At 43.3% G+C, this 25592-nt stretch overlaps 1 protein-coding gene across 1 annotated transcript in view; it reads left to right on the top strand.

Annotated features, from left to right (window-relative positions):
- FAM184B (family with sequence similarity 184 member B) overlaps positions 1-25592 on the top strand; it is a 162644-nt gene that overhangs the window by 113127 nt on the left and 23925 nt on the right. Inside the window, exons 7-11 of the mRNA XM_077137121.1 lie at positions 965-1072; positions 7141-7247; positions 15709-15838; positions 16621-16833; positions 21983-22136. Of these exons, the coding sequence (XP_076993236.1) occupies positions 965-1072; positions 7141-7247; positions 15709-15838; positions 16621-16833; positions 21983-22136 (712 nt within the window). The remainder of the gene's footprint in view (positions 1-964; positions 1073-7140; positions 7248-15708; positions 15839-16620; positions 16834-21982; positions 22137-25592) is intronic.

The raw sequence follows: 25592 nt of genomic DNA, 5'->3' as shown, positions 1-25592 counted from the left end.
CATATCCTACCTCTGCTGTTGCACCTGTGGTTCCTGCTGCCTGGAATGTCCTTTCCCACCTTCGGCACTGGCAGACTCCTATTCATCCTTCAGTGTCCTGAAGTCTGTTCTGGGCAACCCTGAGCAGAATTTATTGCTGTAAATTTTCTGCAGTAGTACCTCCTAGTGGTTTTTGTAAAGATTAAAGAAGTTAATGATGTAAAATGCCGAGGTCTGTGTTTAGCATATACAGTGAATGCACCATAAACAGTAGCTGCTGTTATTTTGTATGTTCCTCTGTTAAATGTTGCTTTGGTTAGGAACATGGGTCTGTCTCCCTGTAAATGATGGCTCTTTAAAGGCAGGGGCCATGTTTTATTATGTTACTATCTTACTGTCACTCTGTCCCTCCTTTGCCTTCCTTATACTGTGTATGGTGCCTAACAAATACTAGATTTTCTATGTAAGTGTGTTAGTTGGTGTCTGAGTTTCCTTTATGGTTATTAGGCTTATCCTCCTCAAAGTCTGGAGGAGGAGGGAAGACAGGCTGTTTAGTTATTTATTAGTAATTGGAATCAAGGCTTTACAATGTAATAGCACCTGCTAGCCATTCTTCTCACATTTTATCTGTACAATTCTTCAATATTGGTCCTTTTCTTTACCAAGTAACCATGTTTCAAAAGCAATAGGGTGGCCTTCCAGGAATGATATGAAAACGACTAAAAACTACCCTCCAGATCTAATTAAATAATCCAGATCCTTTAAATAATTCAAGGGAAAGTCTGAAATACCGGGTTCTTGTCAGGCTCATCTTTTTCTGGAAAGATTAAACAGCCAGCTAATTAGAAATGCCGTTTCTGGAAGCACTTTTGGAATGTGCCTTCTGGGGTATTTTCTCCCGAACTGAGAATTGGTCCCTAGATTAATGACCACATCCAAGCGTTAGGACTTTTCATTGCCTAATGTTCCTTTCTTTCGGTTTTAGGTTATAAGGCTGGAGGAATTTATCCAACAAAATAAGGTGCGTCCCCAGAGAGCCGAGGACAGGTCTCTGGAACGAGACTGCCAACGCGGCAGCATTTTAGAGACCCAGGTAACCTCTGGCTTTGTCTGCTTTGATGAAGAATATTTCTCTTCTCCATGTCAGCACTTACCAGTCCCTGGTGACACATGCTGATGGTAATGGGCTCCTTTATTTCCCTCCTGCCAAAATATCTGAGAAAGGTCCCCACAAAATCCAGTGGCAAAAACTGCGGAGAAAATAGAGTTCTGAGTAATTGCCCACGTGGTCTGAGAGAGAACAAGGCTTGTCAGATTAATCTTCTCTCCCCGTCTGGGGGCAGCCTGCCCAGCAGGGAAAGGAGGCACTGAATTAGAGCAGGGTCTTGCATTCTGCCCAGCATGAACCCCAATAGGAATAATGTCCCCCCCGGCCACGGGCTTCCCACCTCTGTGACCTCATTTACTGCCACAATAACCCCTCCACAATAGGCTGCCCTTTTAGGGTCACTCCTGCAGGGCAGAAACTGGTTCCAACTCTCCATCTGACACACAGTAGGCATACTGTTGGGATCCACGGCATGAGTGATGTCGGAAGTGTAAATAATTCCCTTGAGTTGGTGCTTGAACATCCTGACTTGAATGACACTTGATCCCCTTCCATTCCAGCTGCCCTCTTAACCTCTGCAGCTGGGGCCACCAAAAACCCACTGGTGTTTTTATGCTTCCCTAAATTTTCAGTTCACTGCCAACCCCAGGTGGGAAAACCCCAAGGATCTGAGTCTGCATCTCACTGCCTCACCCTCGATCTTTTCTCACCCCATTTCCCGTGCACCTGAGTGACCCCAGCAACTGCAGTGTCTCTCCAGTGAGCCCCATTCTTCCAGGGCTCATGCTTTGCTCCTGCCAGCAGTCTCCGCGACACTCTCCACTGTGATGAACCATGCTTACCTGCAAACTTAGTGGGGTAAAATGAGCTAAAAATTGAGTGGACGGTGGATTTGAATAATTCATGTTTGTGTGATGCCTGGTCAGTTGTAGAATACGTTTCCCATTTATGCCTTCACTAGAGCTTCATAACCACCCCCAAGGTATTAACACATGTAAAGCACTTGTGACTGGCACATAGTAAATGTTAGGAGGAAACTGATCTCAACTTACAGGACTTGCCTGTGTTCCGCAAGCAAATGAGGTAGCACTGGGGTGGAACCTGCATCTTAACCCTAGAGTAGAGCTCTTTCTTCCCCTGCCCTAAACTCTGGAGAACCTCAGCTGGATGACAGGAATACCTTCTCCATGCAGTGAAATCTCTAGGGCAGCCTGCCTTGTCCCAAATCAGATGGAACCAGACCCTTCAACTCACACCAGACCCACCACCCTAGCACCGAATGGCCTGAGGACAACGTGGGACATCTCAGGATAATATGTTACTTAAGAAATTAGTAGCCACTTGTCTGTTAATGTCACCTCTCCTCCTTAACCTTGCTGGGCCTCCCGGGAAGAACACTCCTCCTAGTTGCCCATCTGAGCTGCATGAGAACCTTCCTGCCATTATCACAGCCCTTATCATACCAGCTTATTGGTTTTTATTTCTCCATTTAAATTTGAGCTTCTCAGGGACTGGCATCCAACCCAGCCACCTTGTGTGGTGACAGCACTCATCAATATCTGTTGACGAAAACAACCTGGGTATTGATTCTACAAATGATTCTCCATTTCCTTCTGGAGAGGGTGCAGGCAGGAGCAGCTATGAAAACTACCCTTCTCTGTCCTCAGTTCAATGTAAACTAGGCACCAATAGCATCTTCCCCCCAAAAAAACTTTCCTACAGAATTACCAAGAGTAGAAATGGCTTTATGGAAACCAATGAATAAAACGATGCCAGATCTGAAAGAACCAAGGAGACCGGCCACGAGAAACTAGGACAGAAGGTCCTGTGAGGTTCCAGTTAACTTGGGTGAGGACACAGCCACACCTGGGCGGGGCAGTGCTCTCTGCATGTTCTGTGGGCAGCGTGAAAAGTCCACTCTCCACTGGTGTTGTCATTTATATCTCTTCTGAGTCACTGAAATGCTGTGGCAGAACAACTAAGTACATAAACTGAAACCGCTGACTCTTGACAAACTTAAATGCATAGCATCCAAACCAGCAGTAACACCTGTGGGGAGGTGCCCTCTGACAGCCTATTCTGGGGTCCCTGATCCACCAGCAAATCAGCCACGGAGTCTCCAAACCACAAAGCCTGAAGACCGGTGTGCCCCGTGACCTGTGTCCCTGTGACGATTCCCACGCTGTTTGTTTGTTCCCACATCCATCTGAACTAGCCTGGGAACTTTTCCACAACTTTGGATCTCCAGGGCCTAGGCAGAGTCTCAACTCGTTTGGCCGGTACACAGTTGGCTTGCAAAAACTGTTTGAACTACATTATCAGTTTTCTCTGATCAGATTGGCAAGGTTCAAAAAGTTGTGTGACTCACTGTGTTGGCAAGGCTTTGGTTAACAGGTACCCATGTGGGCTGTCTGGAGGAGTGTGCATTAGAATAACCTTAGCAGAAGGCATTTTGGCAGCCATGCCCAGGAAAGTTTAAAAAGCGCATACCACTGGACCCAGCAAGTATTTATACATGGGAAAGGTCATGTCTACAATACTAAGAATGCCAGATGCCATTTCAGATGCTATATATATATATATATATTCATTTACACTTCATATAAACTCTCTGATGTAGGTGGTATTAACTCATTTAGCAAGGTAGGTATTATATCATTATACTTATTTCACAGAGAGGGAAATTGAGGCTCAAAGAGTGCCACCAGGGCCTGTGCTCTAAGCCACAAATCTATGCTGTGTCTTGTTAGTAAGATGGTAGCAATATTTCCTGCCCTCCAGACCTCAGAGATTTGTGGTACTGAGCAGAAGTCATGTGAAGGCACTTTTCAAAACTGTTTTTGAGATTTTATAAATGTAAGGTGACTTTATAGTATTTATCACCATCCCCTGTAATCATTTCAGCAAAACCCTGATTATATTAGGTGTTCTGTTATTAAAATGTACCTAATGCTCACATTGAAAGATCGTCAGCTGAGCTTGAGAATGACTTTGAATATTACCCTCTAGGAGGTTTCTTGGGCATAGGTGTTCTTTTAAAATGGAAACAATATGGAAGCGGTTCAAAGCATGGAGGATTAAAGTTGAAGACTTAATATGAACGTGTGTTTAAAATCCCCAGCCATTTGCCTTGGAGGAGTGAGGAGGAGGTTTTGCAGTGGGTGGCTTGGAGGCAAGGCAGAGCTATTTATTTTTCTATGCACACGATTCATACCCAAACCACTACGGCACTGGAAAGAGCACTGAGCTGAACCTGAGCAGAATTCCAGATGGGGAACCCAGGAGGGTGTGAACTTAGGGTGGGAAACTCAGGATAGTCCTGTCTGGTGTCCTGGGCGCTGGAAACAGGTGGATGGAAACAGAAAGGACCACTGAGTTCACCTTCCTGTTGATGTGGGGAAAGTTCAACAGACCTCATCTGTCAGGTGGATTGTGGGAGTCTTTTGCAGAAACTTCTCAGCAGCACATTTGCATAAAATGCTCGTGGCTGGTGATTGTGTTCTCATGGCACAGCTGAGTACCACTGCAGTGACACGGAAAGATGACCAGAGTCAGACAACCTGGGGTTCCAGTCCTGGTGTCACCCTAGACACATCACTGGACTTCCCTGCTCTTTAGTTGCCCATCTGTGGAGCAAGGCCAGCAGTGTCTTTCTAGCCTACCTCGTGGAGTTGTAAGCATCCACGAGATAATGGGTGTGAACAGACTGATGCAGCGTAGCTGGGAGCTGGGGGATTTCTCCAGGTCCATCAGCCCTGCTAGCATTTTTGAGCCTCCTCTGATTCTAGACTCCTGCTAGAGAATTTCCCCAGGATTATACAGAACACATATTTATAACAGGTGACTCACAAAACTGTCTTGCTTGGACTGTGAAATGATCCTTGTCTGAAAGAGCTTTCTGGGAATCTGAGATGTCCAAAATACCCAAATACCCAAAGCCAGAAACTAGCAGGCAAATGTAGGCCCTGTAGCCATTGGCATGTCAGCCAGCTTGACTTTAGTTTCCAGTTAGGTACAGGAAAGAGAGAGGATTCAGGCTATGAAAAATGACCATACTGAAGGTTCTCAGTTACTGGCTACAAGATTTATAACTTTTGATCTATAGCATCTTTGTATTCCCCCCACTACACACACACAGTATACTCTCCATCTCATATGCACTATAGACTTCCCATGAAAAATGAGTGAAGGAAACAGATGATTAAACGGAAGTGATTAATGCCAAAGCCTTATACATCTTGCAAAGAAAACATAAAGCCAGATGGAGAAAAGAGAGTGGGATTGGTATGTTAGAGAAAGTGATCAGCAAATAATTATCCTAGGCAATATTAATTTTGGTGCTGATTACCAAATACTGTTCCAAGAACTTTGCATTTATTCATTCATTTAACCTCCATGACAGCCTAAGTAATTTTCCTAAGGCTGCATCATTAGTAAATAGAAGAACCAGCATTTAAATACAGGCTACCCTAGTACTAGAGGCTGACCTTTAAACCAGGAAGGTCTCTTCCCTGGTTGAGGTGAGTGAAGTGAGAAAGCAAAGCATGCAACTGTCAGAGGGAAGTACATTTGGGGCAAAGAGAACAGTCATTGTGAAGACCCTGAGGTGGGAGCATGCTTAGTGTTGGAGGAGGTAAGACCAAGAGTTCAGTTTTTGGAAACTTATTAAACATCCAAGTGATCCCAGTGATGCCTGGACATGCTAGTCCAGACTTTGGGGGAAAGATTTGAAATATAAAACAGATTTTTTTTTTATCATCAATATCCATGTGGCATTTAATGGTGTGGGACAACTAGATGAGACTCTAGGGAGTGAGAAATGAAAGAGGAGAGGTCTGAGGCCTGAAGCAGGAGAGGAGGAGGCTTTAGTTGAGAAGACCAAAAAGGAGCCAGCTGGTGAGAGAGAAGGAAATGTAGACATGGGGGATGCATGGAACCCAAGTAAGAGAATGGTATATGAAGGAAGGAGACATAAAACATTTCTGCTGAGAAGTCACATTAGCTGAGGCCCAGAAATTGACCTTTGCATTTGGCAATGTGGAGATCATCGTTGACCTTGACATTGGTGTCCCCTTAGAGGAGAAACAGTATGATTTTAAGTCAAGGATAAAGGCCACACCCACCAGCCTCAGCTCTGTCCTTTCCCATCCCTAAGGGTCCCCAAGGACCAAGAGGGTATCTGGAACACAGTTTGAAAACCATAGATCTCAGCTAACCTTTCATTTTACAGTTGATGAAACCCCAGTTCAGAAAAAAGAAGAGCCTGGGTCAAGATCATGCAACTAGTTAGTGGAAAACCTGGGGCTGCAATTTATTGTAATGGAATGGAATCAAACAGCCAACACATCTGTGCCTAGCTCATCATTGTTTTCCATAGGTGGTGGTCACTGTGACTAGTAGATATATCAAAATAAGGTAATTTTCATCCCTATAACTCTGCAGGAAGTGGAGAATGATAGCAAGAACAAGTTCAATTCATAGAAAATTCAGAAGCCTCAATGTTAACTCATGGTTTCCATCTTCTCTAACCAGTGCTTCTGGTTATTCTTCAGTTTCCATGTTTCCTGATCCTACATGATGAGAAGTAGCGGTCTACCATCTGTAAAATGGATACAATACTAGCAGTTGCTAACACTTACCCCTGGCTGTGTGCTGGCACTCTGATCCTCCCAAGAGTCCCATGGCAAGAACCACTGTTGGTGGATTATACAGGGAAGACGGTATTGGGAAGTGGTTAAGAATTCAGGCCCCAGAGTGAGACAGTCTGATTGAATATCCCATTCCTGTCATTGACTGATGGTGAGACTTTCTTGTTTTAGTTTCCTCCACTGTGTGAAGCACCTTGTAGACTGAGCAGTCAGGCACAAAGTTCAGGCTGGCACTGCTCATAAGCCAGGCACTGTGCTAGGCTTTGTCATCCCAGCCTGCAAGCTGTGAGTGATAGGAAATTAAATGGGTACGCTTTCTCTTTTGTCCTCCTATTGAGTAAACCCAGGTTGAAACAGGTAGGATAGACTTTATTTAATCCCATCTTGCGATTGTTTTTGTCTTAGGATCCATGCTTGAAGCTGAGTGAACCTTCTCAGACCCTGCCCAGAGGGGAAGACTATCAAGACAAGTTAGTAACCAAAGAAGGAACCAGCAGTGATGAAGACAACAGGTACAGGAGGATGTGCAGACTTCTGAGTGCTCTGTTGAGTGAGGACTCCAATTTGGAAAATTCATTCCTTTGTCATTCATTTATTCTCTCGCCAAGTGTCTCTCCCTGCCCTTGCCTCATACCCAGGGGGGACACAGACACAACTTGTATGTCTTCTGCACAGCTATGGGCTTTACGTCAATTATCTTATTTAATGTCAAAACTCAAGAGAGACCATTTTATAGATTAAGACACTGAAACTCAACTAGGCTAATAAACCCGTTCAAGATTCAGACCTGGATTGGCCTCAAACCTCTGCTCCTTACACTCACAAATGTTCTTTATCAAGGAGAGAGGGAGGGGAGCTTTGTCACTCAAGGAAACTCCCCCACCCTATCACCTATCATCAGTCAGCTTTTGCTGCTGCAATGAACATTCCCAAAATAACTGAGATTTTTAGTCATAGGTCAGCTACCTTGATTCTTGGCTCTGCCGGGCTGCCCTGGGTTTGTATGTGCTGAGGTCAGGTGGTGCTGCTGTGCAACTAGCTACGGGTAGGGTTCAAGACTGTTCCACATATCTTCTCATTCTGAAATTCTATCTAGGCCTTGTCACAGTGAAGGGAAGAAGCACAAAACACCTGGTGGAAGCACACAGTCTTCTTAGAGCCTTGTACTCTCTCTTTTCTACCTTTATTCCATTGTCCAAAGCAAGTCATTTGTCCAAGGCCTTCATCAATGAGAGAGGGATGAACATGCTTTCTGCAGGAAGTGGGCTAGGGGAGAGTGAGTGTTTGCTGAACGCAACATGGTCTGTAATGCCACTTTACAGGATTCTGACTCAATGCATCTAAGGTCCATCCCAATCATGTGGATTTTGATAAAGCTTCCCACGTTATACTCCACTTCCCTATGTGGGGCCCTGACTGGATGACATGTAAGCCATGGTTCCTTCCAGCTTGTATTTCAATATCTCTGATCCAGGTAAGCATAGAAGTTAAAGAGGATGACAGACTCTGGAGTCAGACTTCCAGGTGAAATTCCAACTCCACCCCTTACCACTGGCAGCCACAAACCATGTCCCGTTTACACAATCCCAGAAAGATAGAAAGACTCTCCTTCCTGAAAATACTGGATAAATTTCAAAGAGGACTTTAATGGACCCAGTTTGAGCTCATGTCCATCCCCGAGTCAATCATTCTAGTCAAGGAGACAGTGGGTTGACCGAGCTTGTGTTATATTCCCTTCCCTGGGCCCAGCTGGGGTGAGGGCAGAGGTGGCTGCGCTCAAACCTTTGGACTAAACAGGATGTTTTAGTTCACTAAAGCTGCCGAAATGCAGTATACCAGAAATGGATTGGCTTTCAACAATGGGGATTTATTACCCTACGAGCTTACAGTTGTAAGGCTGTGAATATGTCCAAGTTAAGGCATCATCAGACAATAACTGGACTCCTTTGTCACATGGCAAGACATGTGGTGTCTGATGGTCTCTCCCTTCTCTTCTAGGTTTATTTGCTTCTAGTTTCTGGCTTCAGTGGCTTTCTCTCTTATTTTTGTGGCCTTCATTTTCAGTGGAATGGGCTCAGTGATGGAAATGTCCATTAGCAATGTACCATGGAATAATAATAATAATAATGGTTAATATTTATTGAATATTGAACTGTGATAAATTTATTTAAAATATTAACCCATTTAATCTTTATTACGTAGATATTATTGAAATACCTCACCTTAAAGATAAGGCAAGATAAGAGAAACTGAGAAACAGAGAGGTTAAGTAACATACCCAAGGTTATACTACCAGTAGGTATAGCATCCAGATGATAGTTTCTCTTGCTCCTGAACTCACACTTCTAGTTAAATCTCAATTTATGGATGTGTATCATGAGGGTCTACAAGTCTTACACCCTCCCATGGTTACTCTGTCCTATAATAGTCAATAATAAGTCACTTTCACCCATGCTAGAGTAACGCTTTCCCTCTTTTTGTAAACAACTATAAAACTAAACTAAAACTAAAAGGATGTAAGACAAATCTTTTGACTAATGGAAGAACTATGATCTTGAGAAGGGAAACACATAAAGTAAACCCCATAATCACCACACAATTTCTCCAGCTTTTCTGCCTGGGAACAGTTTCCCAGCTGCAGCACAAGGAGATATAGCTAAGCTTAGCTGACGAGGCAGATATCAGAGTTTAAGGCTGCTAAAGCTGCTGGAATTTCTAAAGTAGGCTATCAGAGAGAGGGTCATATGTGGGGAGGTTGGGGATAGGAGCAGAAATGAAGGTTTTCCACAGGTCTTTGGCCAAGGGTTTGACTGTGTGTGTACAAGATGAGACTGCTGCCATGGGGCCAAGAAAATGGAAATACCAGACACCACACAGTGCTGGGAAACACTGCAGTTCCAGCTCAGCCAGAATAGAAGAACCCTGCTGAGCACTGCAGCTGAGACCTCAGAAAGCCCATGCCTTAGGAGAAGTAAGACCCATACCCTAGAGTGCAAGGCCACACCCTAGAACAAAGGACAGTATTGAAATGCCCAGCTCTAGTAAAAGACAAGTCCAAGCTGGAAAGGATCAAAAGAGCCTCTGGTGATTTGCCCACCAGGATAAAACTTAACTCTTTTGAAAGAAAGATGACATAATTCAAATTCCCTACCATGTGCTATCTATAATAGCTAAAAAATAGTAAACACGTTATGAGATATTCAGAGAAGAAGGAAACATGACCCGTCATCAAAAGAAAAAAAATCAGCCAACAGAAACAGACACTAAGATAACCAAGATATTGGAATTAGCAGACAAAGGCTTTAAAGCAATTATAATAATTGTGTTCAAGGACATAAAGACAAAGATTGTCATAATGATTGAACAACTAGGGAAATTCAGCAGAGAATGAAAACTATGAAACAACAAAAGACACCCGGTCATTTTTTAAAACAATAACATGTTATGTGGTTCATAATGTATGTAATTACACAAAATATGACAACACTAGCACAGAGGACAGTGTAGGGTTAATGGAATCAAGCTGTTTTTAAGGTACTTACATTTTATATGAAGTGTTACAATATTAACTCTAAGTGTATTGTGATATGTTAAGGAAACTACTGGTAATCCATAGAGCAACACTAAATATTAATACAAAGTAGAAGAGCTAAAAATTCAGTAAAGCAAGTAAAGTGCAATGCTAAAAAATACTTAAAGCAAGAGAAGGTAGGAGAGGAAGAAAAGAAGAATAACCACCAGGAAAAATATTGAGCAAATAGAAAACAAAAAGCAAGGCAATGGATTTTAATTTGACCATACCAATAATTGCAATTTGTAAATGAACATGAATGCTCCATCTAAAAGAAAGAGATAGTCAGAAAAGAAACAAATGTAAGCCCCTACTATATGCCATCTACATGAGAGAAGTTTTAAACGTAAAGGCACATGTAGGTGGAAGAAGATACACCATGCAAACAGTTAACATAAAGAAGTAAAAATTAATATCAGAAAAGTAAATATTAGAACAAGTAATATTACCATGCATAAACAGGGCTGTTTCCTAACGACAGAGGGACCAAGAAGATATGGCAATCCTTAATGCTTATGATTTAATAACAGAGCTTTAAAAATAATGAAGCAAAAACTGAGAACAAGAATGAGAAATTCACAATCATAGAGATTTTGACAGCTCATTCCAAGTATTAATGGTATAACTAGTAAAAAAAATCAGTGAAGCTTTGGAAGATCTGAACTGTACTATCAACCACATTGACCCAATTGATACTTAAAGACACCACACAGAACAACTGAAGAATGAATATGTTTTTCTAAGTGTACATAGAACATTCACCAATATAGACATTATGGGCCACAAATTAAGGCTCTACGATTCTCAAAGATTGGCATATACTCTGTTATGTACTCTGAATTTCAGATATACCCACAGCAATAGAAAGCAAGAGAAAGAGACAAAATGGAAACTCCTAATATTAGGAATGAAAAAGGGACATCTCAGAAAAACAGAATAGTTATGCCCCTAAGAACCACACTCAGTGGTTCTTCTCTTTTAACTTGGAAATGTTATTGCTTTAAGCATTCCTTGAGGACACCCAAATCGTGAGAGGACTTCCTTTGCAAAGGTACACACACATTTCTGCTTGCCCCATCCCATCCTGGGATGAGGTAGCCTCCAAGGCCAGCTTCCTGCCCTGACCCATGGACCTGGCTAGGCCACTCTATTTTATTCTCTGAAACCCTTCTTGGCACACTTACACAGAAAATGAAAGGTGCAGTAAGTCTCACTAGGATCAGCTCCATCCAACAAACCCTCCTGAAGCTGCTGGTGGGAAAAGCAGTAGTCACCAGCAAACAGCAGAGTAGGGAGAGTACATCGTAGGACACTAGTCACCACCATGTGGCAGCCTTCTTCCTGGGGAGCGAAATCCCCTTTGGCTTCCACTCCTTATCAGGAAACATGAAGTAACACGAATATTAAGCATATAATTCAGAACAAGATATGGCAAAGGGAGGAGGGGTGCTTGGGGATGGCACTGAAATCAAGTAGAGGCAATTCTCAATTATTCAGGCCAGTGAGAGTGCAGAAGTAACTTCTGAAATCCACAAAATCTCCCAACCTCGGGGGTGCTCTGCTGAGGTTTCGTTTTCTAATACGTGTTTTGCCAACACTGTGTCAAAATGAGTAAAATGGACTGGTTTTTATTACCCTGAAGTACCAGAGAAATAGATTAAATGTGAGTGGCAGGTTGACTCTTTTTAATCAGTCCCTGAATAGTCAAGAGCTTTCCAAATCCTATCCTTCTCTGGGCTCCAAACCTCACCTGTCTGTTTTTTAATGTGTCTTCCTACACTTACGTATTACTGTGTTTACATATATATCCACGCACAGAGGCAGAAATGTGATATGTATATCATAAGGAGTTTTGTTCACAACTCTTTGGGGGCTGACGGATGGGCCAGGAATCAAACCCAGGTCTCTCACATTGCAGGTAAGGATTCTACCACTGAACTACCTGTGCTCACCTGTCTCTTGAACATCAACCTAAAGGATGAGCAGCAAGGTCCCCCACATTTTTGCATGGTCCAGTCTGGGGCAAGCAGAGCAAGGCCGGATGACATCTTCCCAAACGCCACGTTCAGAAAGTTCAGAATGCACTGCCTAACCAAGGCCTTGGCTTGGGAAGTGTCTCTGGAATGAAAGAATGAGCCCAACGGCATGCAAGTAATAGGAACCCTTAAACATTGTTGGTGGCATTGTAAAATGGGGCAACCGCTGTTGAAATCAGTTTGATGGTTTCTCAGAAAGTTGAAAATAGAATTATCTTATGACCTGCAATCCTACTTTTTGGTATATACTCACAAGAGTTGAAAGCAAGGACTTGAACAGATAACTTATACACCAGTGTTCATAACAGCGTATTCACAATAGCTAAAAGGTGGAAGCAACCCAAGTAGCCCATCAACAGATGAGTAGGTAAACACAATATGGTATATGCACACAGTGGAATATGATTCACCTGTAGAAAGGAATGAAATTCTGATGCATTCTACAACATGGATGAATCTTGACGGCTTCATGTTGAGTGAAATAAGCCAGACAAGAAAAAGGCAAATATTGCATGATCCCACTGACATGAAATACCCAGAGAAGGCACATTTCATAGAGGCAGAGAGTAGGTTATATATTACCAGGGGCAAGGAGAGGGGTGGTGGTTATTGCCGATTGGGTGCGGAGTTTCTATTTGAGATGATTGAAAAGTTAGCGTAATGGATATTGGTGATGACAGCACAATGTTTTCAGTGTAATTAATACTACTGAATTAGAGTGGTTAAATGGAAATTTTTGAGTATGTGTGTGTGTACATATATATTTAAAAGTTTAAATAGCTCTTTATAGGTATGCGAATGGTCCATAAGCATATAAAAACATGTTCAATATCATTTAGTTACCAGGGAATCACATATGAAGCATACCACTTCAGATCCAGTAGAATGGCTAAAATTAAAGAGACTGAAAACACTAAATGTTGGCAACAACACAGAGCAAATGGACCTCTCATATCTTGTTGATAGAAGTATAAAATGGTACAACTACTTTAGAAAACTATTTGAGTAGTTCCCTAAAAAGTTAAGCATACTTCTTCCAGCAACTCCACTCCTAGATATTAAGCAAAAAAATTGAAAACATATATCCACAAAAATACTTGTACAAGAATATTTCTCACGGCTATATTAGTAATAGCTCACTAGTGCAAAAAAACACAATGTGCCTCAGTAGGTGGAAGGATGAACAAATTGTGGTATATTCAAATAATGGAAGACTACTCAGCAACAAAAAAAGTATGAACTGCAGACATGGATGGGCTACAAAAACACTGATTGTGTTGAATGAAAGAAGCCAGACACAAAAGAATACATACTGCCTGATTCTGTTTGTTTGATGTTTAAGATCAGGCGAAACTAATCTATGATGATGGAAACTTAAGCACTGGCTGCCTGTGGTTTGTGGGTTGACTGGAAGGAGTGCAAGGGGAGTTTAGAGGTATTGGAGTGTTGGTCTGATACATATCATATATATTTATGAGAACTATATATTATGAGAATATATATTGAGAACTCATTGAATTGTATACTTAAGATCTATGCTTTTCGCTCTATGTAAATTTTATCTCAGTACAAACATTTTTAAAACAATAACAACTGAGCTCCCATGCTGGGAAGAAGTCGGATCACTTCCCAAAAAGCCACTAGGGAGAGCTGACCTGTTTCCTAGCTCCAAGCTGGTGGTGCCCCTCCTCACTGTTGCTCCAGGCTGGAGTTTCCTGCTTCTCTGTTGATCACTCTCATTGTCTCTATTTCAGACCCAGAGCTCAGATCCAGGTATCCCCAGGCCATTGTTTCTTTCTTTTATTTTTAACTGTTTTTTTTATTGTATAATATAACATATATACAAAACAACAAAAGAAAAAAGCAATAACTTTCAGAGTACTCTTCAACACGTAGTTATAGGACAGATGCCAGAGTTTGTCATGGGCCACCATACCATCCTCTCAGATTTTCCCTTCTAGCTGCTCCAGGACGTAGGAGGCTAGAAGGAATAAATGTATTTTTATCATCACAATCAACTTTTAAAATTTTTCTGTGAAAAATAACATATATACAAAAAAGCAATATATTTCAAAGTGCAGAGCCGCAATTAGTTGTAGAACAGATTTCAGAGTTTGGTATGGGTTACAATTCCACAATTTTAGGTTTTTACTTCTAGCCATTGCTTCTTAAAGATGGTTGCTCAGCACATCTCCCAAAAGCTTGAGGGTAGCCTAAGAGAGTTATAATGCAGAGAAAGAAACCTTCTCTATTCTTTCTATGTGTTGAACACTGTTTAACCACCTTGCAAATACTGACTTTTTCATCCTAATAACGATGTCCGCAAAATGTACCCTTATGCATCCAATGTAATAAGTAAGGAAACTCAGTCCCAGACAGTTCAAAGATCTCACCTAAGGCCTCATGACTCAGTAGTTGAGCTGGAATTTGAGCCTGAGCAGTCTGGTTCCAGGGCCCATTGCTCTAAACTATGCCCTTCCCTGCAGGGCTCCCCCCTGCCTGTCTCTTCCTTAACCCCCCAGCTGTGCTCATGTGGGTAGGTCTTTTCACTTCTGCCAAAGCAAGAGTCCTCTTCCTCATGTCTTTTCTCCACTGCGCAGGGCTGTGACCCTTCAAAGCATCTCATCCTGGCAGTCTCTGCAGAGATGCCACCATGCTCCCTTTTACATTATTAAACAGAATAAATACTTACCATCACAATCTAAATCAATCACTTTGCTTTTCTCAGCTGGTTTAAGAGCTCAGAGGGGAGGAAGGGAGGATATCCTCCAAAGCATCTTTTCTAGAAAGCGGTAACTACTGCAGCTTTAAATCAGCATTTTCTTGTCCATGCTACATATGTAAAGACCTATTTGACCTAAGGTCAGTCAGAAAATGATGGGCTCAGATTTTGAAAGTGCAAGGCATGGTATTAAAGTAAGGCATTATGGTTTCATTATATATATATATTTTTCATATGCAAAAACATATGGTCTAATTTGTGAAATTAGACCATAGAACCCTCTTTTCCACAGTACCCAAAGACCTCATATAATTAACTCGAAGCTCCCAATCATTCCAGCAATTGGTCATCATTTATTAACCCAAACTAAAACAGTACTGGTGGTTGCCATGGGATCCTGATTATACCCCAAGTGAGATAACACTTAGAATTTATGCGTCAGGCTGCTTTTCCTTAGAATTTATATATCAGTTTGCTTTTTTTTTTTTTTGAAAGCCAAGTAAGATGTTTCTTACCCTGTCCACTGCTGTTGGAGCGCCATCTTCCCAGGCTGAGTGGTAGCTCTGCAGAGCTGAGGTGTTACCAGGTGGTTTCATTCCCAGCTGTAGGATCTTTTGTGATTTTGGGCTGCCCTGTCTTCCAAGGATTGAAGTGCCCCTCACAGAGGGAGGTGACCTGCAGTCTCCACTGGGCTCTTCTGCCAAGGAGAAAGCCCCGGAAATCCAGCGTCTGCAGGAGGAGTGGCAAAACCAGAAGGCCAGATTGCAAGCCCAGGTAAAAGGAAGGCTCAGGACAGGGCTGGGTGGATAACGTGCCATCATGCTGAGTGAGACCCCGCTTCCCTCTCGTCTTTACAGACTGCTTTGGAAATGCAGGCAGGGCCTGTTCCTGTGCTGAATGAGGAGGGCATTCTAGGTTCAGGACAAAGTGGGACTCTTGGTCTTGTTTATTCATTCTCTCATCCTCCCACTGTGATTCCTGGAGCACCTGCTATGAGCCAGGTACTCTTATAGGTGCTTAGTAGACATCAGTGAGCAAAAGAGAAAATCCATGCATTTAAAGTGCTTATATTTTATGAGAAGAGTGGGGGACAGATGATAAGTACTAGATAAAAATAAAATAAGCAAATCATGTAGTCTATTAGAAGGTGGTAAGGGCTTCAGGAAGAAGCAAAAGCAAAGCAGGGTAAAGGGGATTGGGAGGAGTGATGGGGGTTGGGGGGTAGGTTGTAGCACAAAAGGGGCTGAAGAGGGAACACCTTGGTAAGAAAGTGAGATTTGAGCGAGCCCTGGAGGGAATGTAGGAGGTGCCACCGGACGCATCTCTGGAGAGTATCCTAATCCCCTCTTGACTTCTCTTGGAAGTTTAAGTGCCAGCCCTTCTGCCCCTCTTGGAGCTCCTGGGAGCCCTGGGCCTTCCACAGGTTCTTAAAGTTTGCTGTTTCCACCCTCTCCGAGTTTGCATAGATAGAGGTGGCTCAGCTAGGTTGACCAGCCCTTCCTAAAGCATTTATTTAAGTGAAGTCCCCAGCTGAGGCTGGACTGCCTGTCGGGCAGGTCTCCCAGCTGCAGCAGGCCCTGGAGCAGTGCGCCAGCGACTACAGGGACGACCTGCAGGCGCTCCAGCAGTTCTCCGAATGCGACCGGGAGAAGCTGCAGCGCCAGCTCCAGGAGAGCACCCAGCAGAGCCAGGCTGCCAGAGCCCAGCTCGAGGCTGCCCACCAGCGAGCCCTGCGCGCGCTTGAGAAGACCAAAAATCAGGAACTCAAGGTAAGAGTAATAACGATGAGGTCAGCTGCTCACTGAGTCTCTGCTGCTGTGCCCTATTGTTGAGTGGTGGGTTGGGGGCACTTTTTTTGTACCTCTCCAATCCCCGCAATCATCTTACAAGGCCATTCTTAGCCAGATGAGGAAAAGGGCCCACAGAGCTTCGGTAACTTGCTCAGAGTCACACAGTTCTTTTAGTGGCAAAGCAAGGATTGAGACTCAGGTCCCTTGGGCTGCTTGGGCTGCCTCCCTGTCTGCATGTGACCCTAGTAACATGAGAACGAGTGTCTTTCATGACTTGAGCAAGGTCTTGCAGGATGCATTCAGGGGAGTCAGGCTCACCTGGCAGCAAAGAAGAAAGGGGAGAGCGGAACCCAGTGGAGAAAGACCAGCTCAGCAGCAAAGACCTCCCAGAAGGCTTGGGGAGCTGTGGAGTGGTGGTTGGGCCACAGCAATGTAAGGTTCAGCAGAGAGCTTTGTGCTTGTTTCATCTGTTGCCTGCTACCTTCTGACCTGTCTTAAAGGTCTCTTCCTTAGAATGGCAATCTCTCCCTGACCTGTCAAGGAGGTGAGGTCCCTGCTATGACTGCCACGGTGTCCTGCCCCTATGTCAAAGTGAGAACACTCAAATGACTTCTTTCTATGATCAAATCTACTAAAATGGAAACTCCTGGAAGCCAGGAACCATCTCTGTCATTTTATCACTGAATGCCTACCCAGCTCATGGTCAAGGAATTCAGGTCTCTTCTGAATTTCCTCTTCTATAAAATGGGGATATTGATACCCACCTTTTTGGGTTATCAAGATAATTAAATTTAAAATATGGGATTTCTGGTTTCAAGATGGCAAAGTTAAGACTTTTGAATCCTTTCCTATTGAAATCATCAAAAAACAGCAAGGAGAACACAGGAAACATCTGGAAATTTGAGCCACAAAATGCAAAGACAGGAAACAATGGCAGAGAAGAGAGAAAAGGGCAAGGAGCAAAAGCTGGTCCCCCAGCAGAGTTCAGAAGGGCTCAGGAATTAGATGTGCTAATTACGGAAGGCAAGAGAAAGGTGCAGGATTTGCCTCTCTTAGAACACCAGGTTTCCAACTCACCCAGCAGAGTCAAGCAATCCTGTCTTCCTCAGTTGAGGACAAAAGACTGGTGACATCATCCAAGTATACCCTGAGCCAGAGAAACTCTGAATTAGGAAGCATCAAAGGCTCATCTTTTGCATCTGAGAACAGGAGGTTTAAATGAAAACCTGTATACTAAATGATTACATGAATTACTTACTGCAAGTGCTTTCTCACCGCCAGCCATGTCTTGTGCTCAGCCCCAGAAGGCAAGTGGCTAAAGCTTAGATTTCTTAAACAGGAAAACCTTCTCCAGGGAATCTGAACCAGAAAAGATCCATGGGTTCTCACATTTGTGGACGTATTAGTTTGTTAAACTGCAGGAATGCTTATACCAGAAATGGAATGACTTTTCAAAAGGGAATTTATAATGTTACAAGTTTACAGTTCTAAGGCTGTAAATATGTCCTAATTAAGACATCCAGAGAAAGATTCCTTGGCTCAAAGAAGTGTAATCTGGGAAAGCTGATGGCTGGCATGTGCCAGCCCTTGTTCCTGGTTCCGTTGCTTCCAGCTTCTGATGCCAATGGTTTCCTCTCTAAGCATCAATGGACAGTCACTTAACTGCTCTGGGACAAAACTCTGGGTTTCATCTCTTCGCTTAGCATCTGCTAGGGCCGGAGATTTCTTCTGTTCAGGTTCTGGTTATTGCTGTGAGTCCTTGCTTAGCACCCGGGATATTTCTGTCTCAATCACCAAACATCTACATTGGCTCTTTCTGTCAGCTGAGCTCTCTCCAAAATGTTTCCTTTTTAAAGAACTCCAGTAAACTAATCAGGACCTACCTGGAATGGGTGGAGTCACATCCCCATCTAATCAAAAGGTCACACTCACAATTGGATGTGTCACAGCTCCATGGTGATAATCTAATCAGAAGTTTCTACCCTACAATATTGAATTAGGATTAAAAGAAATGGCAGCCCCCACAAGATTGGATCAGGATTAAAACCTGACTTTCCTGGGGTATATAATAGATTCAAACCAGCACAGTGGGTTTCCCGCAAAATTGCTGGTTAGCCATCTGATCCCACAGTCCCCAAACATGCACACATGGAGCTTCTAGTCAGTCTTTTAGAGACCCTAGAACCTGACTCATGGGTCTTCATTGCTGGCTCCAGACTGCATGGAAGTGGTTCCAAAATGGCGCCAAAGAAACCAGCCCTAATTCTGTTTGGAAATAGTAGATGGATAGTCATTCTTGGTGCAAGAAGGTAGTTAATTGTGGTATCAAATCCACTAGGTCTGCCACTTTTGAAGTGTGGAAACTTGGGCAGGTTGCTTAGTTTCTTTGTGCTTCGGTCTCCTCATTGATGAGATGATAATAGTATGTATCTTGCAAGACTGTTGAGAGGATAAACAGAGATAAGAATGTAAAGTACTTGAAACAGTGCATGCTGAGTGAGGGCGCAATCCTAGAAAAGATCAACTCTTACTACTCCCCCATCTCTTCTGCTGCTATTTATTGGGCAGCTACCAGTAGCTCCTATCATGCTGAGTACAGGAGATTCTAATACTCTCTGTCCTCTAGGAGCTCCCCTCTAGGGGGGAAGGCAGCCCCTCTAACAGAGAATGAAATTGGGGTCTAAGATAATTGGGCAGATTGTTTGGGGAACATAGAGAAGGACCACCCAGTGTGGGGCTAGGAGAGACAAGGTGAAATGGGTCCCTCTGGAAGTCTCAAACAGGCCCCCTGCTTAGAGTAGACCTCCCCTAGAGGTTGGAGAAGTTTTCCAAGGGTGAGTAAAGCCTGGAAGCTGCGCTACAAGGATCTCACTGCCAAGGGCTTCTAAGCAAGAAAGGACGTGCTGACCTGAACCCTCTGCTTTCCCCAAGAACAGAGAGAGGCTGGTCAGAGTGGAGCATTTGGCTCCATTTTTGGAAACCTTTGCTTTAGTTTCCCATTCCCAATTTCCTGAGGGTAAAAATGACACTAGTTGGAGTTCTCTGAGCCGTGCAGCAAGTGCAAGAAGAGGAAAGCATCAGAGAGTTTGAGAAGTGGGAGGCTTTTCTGATTTCTCGTTAAATAAACTCAGCATAGAATGACTGAATTTCCTGTGGGATGGTGAGACTATTTCCCCGTGGCTAGTTGCGGGTACTCTCAGGTCCAGTTAGCTCCCTTGGGCTCAGAGGTGGCTGTGTGCTCACCAGCAGAAACCTGGTTGAAATCCTATTTCACATTGTTCCCAGAGGTTACAGGAGGAAGGTGAAAGGGCTGGGGCGCCCGACACCACCAGCCATGGTTACAGTCCTGCTTCTTCCTTTACCTGCCTTCAGGCAGCTCCCATCACCTCTCTGAGTTTCCTCCTCTGTTACAAAAAAGGAGAGGGAATAATAACTCCTGCGTCTTTTGCAGGCAACTTTGGAAAGCTAATTTATATCTTCCCACCTCAGTTTCCTTGTCTAAATTGTAATCTATGTATTAATGGAAGCACTTTTTTGTCTGTATTATATTTATTTATTCTTATTGTGAAAAATAACATATATACAAAAAAAAAAGAAATAAATTTCACAGCACACTGCAACAATTAGTTGTAGAACAGATTTCAGACTTTGGTATGGGCTACAATTCCACAATTTTAAGTTTTTACTTCCGGCTGCTCCAAGACACTGGAGACTAAAAGAAATATCAGTATAATGATTCAGCAATCATGTTCATTTGTTAAACCCTACCTTCTCTGTATAACTCCACCTTCTCCTTTGATCTTTCTCCCACTCTTTAGGGGTATTTGGGCTATGCCCATTCCAACTTTTTATGCTAGAAAGGGCTAGAAACACTTTTTTAATGCAATTTTATTGAGATATTTGCATACCATACAACCCATCCAAAGTATAACTGATACACTCTTGGCTGCATAAAACAGAAAAAATATTAGTTTCTCATGACAACTGTGTCAAGTTATCATAAATTCAACAGCCTAAAACCATACAAATGTATTGTAATACAGCTCCAGAGCTCAGAAGTCAAAATGCATTTCACTGGACTAAGATCAAGTTGCTGGCAGAGCTACATTCCTTCTGCAGGCTGCTGGGGAGATTCTCTTTTCTTGCCTCTTCCAGCTTCTAGAGTTTGCCCATGTTCCTTGGCTTGTGACCCCCTTCCTCCATCTTTAAAGTGCTTCACTTTAACCCCTGCTTAGGTCATCACGACTTCTCTGACACCACCCCTCCTGCCTCCCTTTTGCATGGGCCCTTGTAGTTTCTTTGGTTCTGTCTGGATAATCCAGGCTACTCTCCCCATGTTAAGTTCCTTATCTTAATCACATCTGCAAAATCCCTTTTACCATGTAAGGTGGCGTATTCGCAGGTTCCAGGGATTAGAACTTGGGGGGACAGATGGATGTCATTATATTATGTCCTGCCACGGAAATCACCTTGAGTTAGCTAAGGTGGTGAAGAGACCAAACTGTCCATATAACTTGCTGTGGAAGCCTGACACATAGTCAGCCTTCAATACATATTTGTTGAATGAAAAAATAAACATATAAATGAACCCAAGGACAGAGCCACAGCCAATTCTCAGAATCAAACTAGACCAGGGTCTGAAAAGCTATAGTGACCCCTCTCCACGGATCCTCCCTGCTCTGCAGCCTTGGCCTCTCTTCACAGACAGCTTCTGTGTTTCTCTGGTCCCAGGCAGGTATAAGATGCTCACCTCACCACTTCTGAGTGTGTAGAATTCAAGTCATCAGACAGTCATGTCTGTCCCTCTTTCTCACTCCTTCTCCCACCTCTTCACTAAATTCTCAAGGAATTGACCCAGCTTGGAACAGATGTCCACTCTGGTCCAATTAGCTGTGGATGGGGGTGGGCAGAGGTTGGGGCGGGGGCAGTTCACATGGTACAAAATGGCTGCTGTGGCCAGGCCATCGCTGCCATCCCAGTGAGTGGGGGAGACTTCATTATAGCAGGATAAGCCCTCCACGCAGGGGAGTGGCGAGCACTGTACTCAGAGGAGGTGCTTGGCCGAGGGGACCGGTCTTTGATCTCTGTGTCTGTCTTCATGCCTCCTTTCGTCTGCTTTCTCCCACAGGCCACAGAGGAGCGTTTGAAAAAGGAATCCAGCCACAGCCTCCAGATCCAGCACCAGGCACACCGGCTGGAGCTCCAGGCCTTGGAGGAAAAGGCAAGGCAAGAGCTCCAGGGGGAGCGTGAGAGGATGCAGGCACAGCAGGCTCTGCTGCTAGGTATACAACCAAACCAGCGGTGCGCGCCCACTGCCAGGGACCCGAGAGGGGAAGCCGGGCAGGCTGAGGGGTGGGGCAGAGTGGGCCCAGGCTTCTGGGGGCACCAGGCCAGGCTTCTGGTCCTGGCTTTGCCACTAGCCAGTTGTGAGACCTGGCCCGGGCTCTCAGGGCCTCAGTTTCCTCTTCTGTAAAATAGGGTTAAAATAAAATAGGGTTTATCTCCTGCAGCCATTGTGATGATTAAAGGTGATATTAAATATTAAGTGCTTAGATATAACAGATGGATAAAATTGAAATTGAAGATATTCCAGATCTCTGAACCTTACTTGGAGCCAGATGGCACCACCTGACTTCTCATTTCCATTCTGGACACAGGGGACTCTTAGGCCTCCAGATGCATGTTTCTTCACTTCCTATCCTATTCCACATTATCGCCTGAAATGCAAACCCTCTTCAGTTTTCACATTTAAAAGCCACTCACACAAAGCATTCTGGAATTTAGCAGAAACAGTTAAAAGTATCAGAGCCAGCACACGAGTATTTTCCAAAATTCTGAATAAAAGGATTTATTTGATTAAAAAAAAAAAAAAAAGAGTTCCAGAGCCACACTGAAGTCTGGCTCTGACACTTAATGGCTGTGTGACCTTGGGCAAGCTGCTTACCTACTCTATGCCTCGGTTTCCCAAATGAGGATAAGGACAGGATTCATCTCCTGGAGATGTCATGAGGATTGCGTGAGTAAAGATGGGAAGTGGCCAGAACCTGTCGGGCAGTCCTGTGCAAAGTCACTGACCGCTGCTCTTATCACTGAAGATTCTGACATTGAGCTGCTGATGAGACACTCTCTCCAGTGTCAGTGCTTACCTCCTTCCATGATTTTCTCCCTTGCTCTCATTGCCATTTAACTCTTAACAGCAAGAGAAATCCCTCTCCTTGTGGCATTAAACACCATACTAGCCTTATTAACTGTTTCTTCCAAACACAAAAAGGGCTCTTCTTAAAAGAATTCTGAAGAAGAACAGTTTCTTTAGCTTCACATGGTACAAAATGCAACCTGCCTCACTGCTTGGTTCAGTTTTTATCAGCAAGTATGTCCTGCTAATTTGAATGTTTCCAGAGAAAGTGGTATGAGGAGCTGTAAAGAGAGAGATTCCCACAGCTTTCTCAGTTAGCAGCTACCCTGGAATGGAGGTGGCCCAGTTGGGAAATGTTAAAGCTAGCAGCTCCTAAAGAAGATACATTGTATAAGACAAGACCCAGGTTGTGTCCTGTCTCACAAGCGCTCTCCAGGTACAGCTCAGGCCAGACAACTCTGGCGATTCCAACAGCCAACAGCAGCTGTTGGCACAGATGTCACTGCCACCCTTTCCAGGCTCCTCTGATCCCACAGCAACTGGTTCTTTCCTGGTTACCCTGGAGACAGATTGGGATGCTCAGAACCAGTCCCAGGAAGAAGGATGGACTCCAATGAAGATAACAAAGCATGGGTGGCATCTAGGAGCAGGGAGCACTGACCACAGTGCAGGGTGAGATTAGAGACTGCAGTCCTGCGTACTCGTATTGCAGAGTGTGTGTGAGACACGGCTGACCTGCAGTTGCAGAGGTGCAGGGTGTGGCGGTGTCCGCCAGAATGCCTGGTGCGCTAGGATAGGGATGCAGTACACACTTGCTGGATGGATGGATGCGTGGATGGTGAGAAGGTGAGTGAATGTGAGCGAGTAAATGAATGAAGATACCATCGTTCATGCCTTGTTGACAGTTTTGACTGCACATATTTTTTGTGATCAAATTTTCAAAAAATGGAGTTGGGTTTTCTTAAGAAAATAAGTTATAGAATTTACTTTATTAAAATTCCATTCAGTTCAATTCCCGGAGCCTGCCCATATCAAAAAAAAAGAAATCCAATTCAGGAGAAACGCCAGAAACAACAGAAGCCTCAGAGCCATCAGAAGAGAGCTGACACAGATACGGACACTGAGAGAACAGGGACACAGATGTGTGGAGATGATTGGAGCCAAGCAGACATCGCCATGAAATCTTTTTTTATTTATTTATTTATTTATTTATTTATTTATTAACGGAAAGAAAAAAAAAAAGAAATTAACACAACATTTAGAAATCATACCGTTCTACATATGCACTCAGTAATTCTTAACATCATCACATAGATGCATGATCATTGTTTCTTAGTACATTTGCATCGGTTTAGAGGAACTAGCAACACAACAGAAAAAGATATAAAATGTTAATATAAAGAAAAGAAATAGAAGTAGTAATAATAGTAAAAAACAACAACAACAAACAAAGCAACAAGCAAACAAAAACAAAAAAAAACCCTATAGCTCAGATGCAGCTTCATTCAGTGTTTTAACATGATTACTTTACAATTAGGTATTATTGTGCTGTCCATTTTTGAGTTTTTGTATCTAGTCCTGTTGCACAGTCTGTATCCCTTCAGCTTCAATTACCCATTGTCTTACCCTGTTTCTAACTCCTGCTGAACTCTGTTACCAATGACATATTTCAAGTTTATTCTCGAATGTCCGTTCACATCAGTGGGACCATACAGTATTTGTCCTTTAGTTTTTGGCTAGTCTCACTCAGCATAATATTCTCTAGGTCCATCCATGTTATTACATGCTTCATACGTTTATCTTGTCTTAAAGCTGCATAATATTCCATCATATGTATATACCACAGTTTGTTTAGCCACTCTTCTGTTGATGGAGATTTTGGCTGTTTCCATCTCTTTGCAATTGTAAATAATGCTGCTATAAACATTGGTGTGCAATTGTCCGTTTGTGTCTTTGCCCTTAAGTCCTTTGAGTAGATACCTAGCAATGGTATTGCTGGGTCGTATGGCAATTTTATATTCAGCTTTTTGAGGAACCGCCAAACTGCCTTCCACAGTGGTTGCACCCTTTGACATTCCCACCAACAGTGGATAAGTGTGCCTCTTTCTCCGCATCCTCTCCAGCACTTGTCATTTTCTGTTTTGTTGATAATGGCCATTCTGGTGGGTGTGAGATGATATCTCATTGTGGTTTTGATTTGCATTTCTCTAATGGCCAGGGACATTGAGCATCTCTTCATGTGCCTCTTGGCCATCCGTATTTCTTCTTCTGGTAGGTGTCTGTTCAAGTCTTTTTCCCATTTTGTAATTGGGTTGGCTGTCTTTTTGTTGTTGAGTTGAACAATCTCTTTATAAATTCTGGATACTAGACCTTTATCTGATATATCATTTCCAAATATTGTCTCCCATTGTGTAGGCTGTCTTTCTACTTTCTTGATGAAGTTCTTTGATGCACAGAAGTGTTTAATTTTGAGGAGTTCCCATTTATTTATTTCTTTCTTCAGTGCTCTTGCTTTAGGTTTAAGGTCCATAAAACCGCCTCCAGTTGTAAGATTCGTAAGATATCTCCCTACATTTTCCTCTAACTGTTTTATGGTCTTAGA

Source organism: Tamandua tetradactyla, chromosome 19, assembly GCF_023851605.1.
Source record: "Tamandua tetradactyla isolate mTamTet1 chromosome 19, mTamTet1.pri, whole genome shotgun sequence".
In the NCBI taxonomy this organism is placed as follows: Eukaryota; Metazoa; Chordata; class Mammalia; order Pilosa; family Myrmecophagidae; genus Tamandua; species Tamandua tetradactyla.
This window is presented reverse-complemented; position numbering and strand designations above follow the sequence as displayed.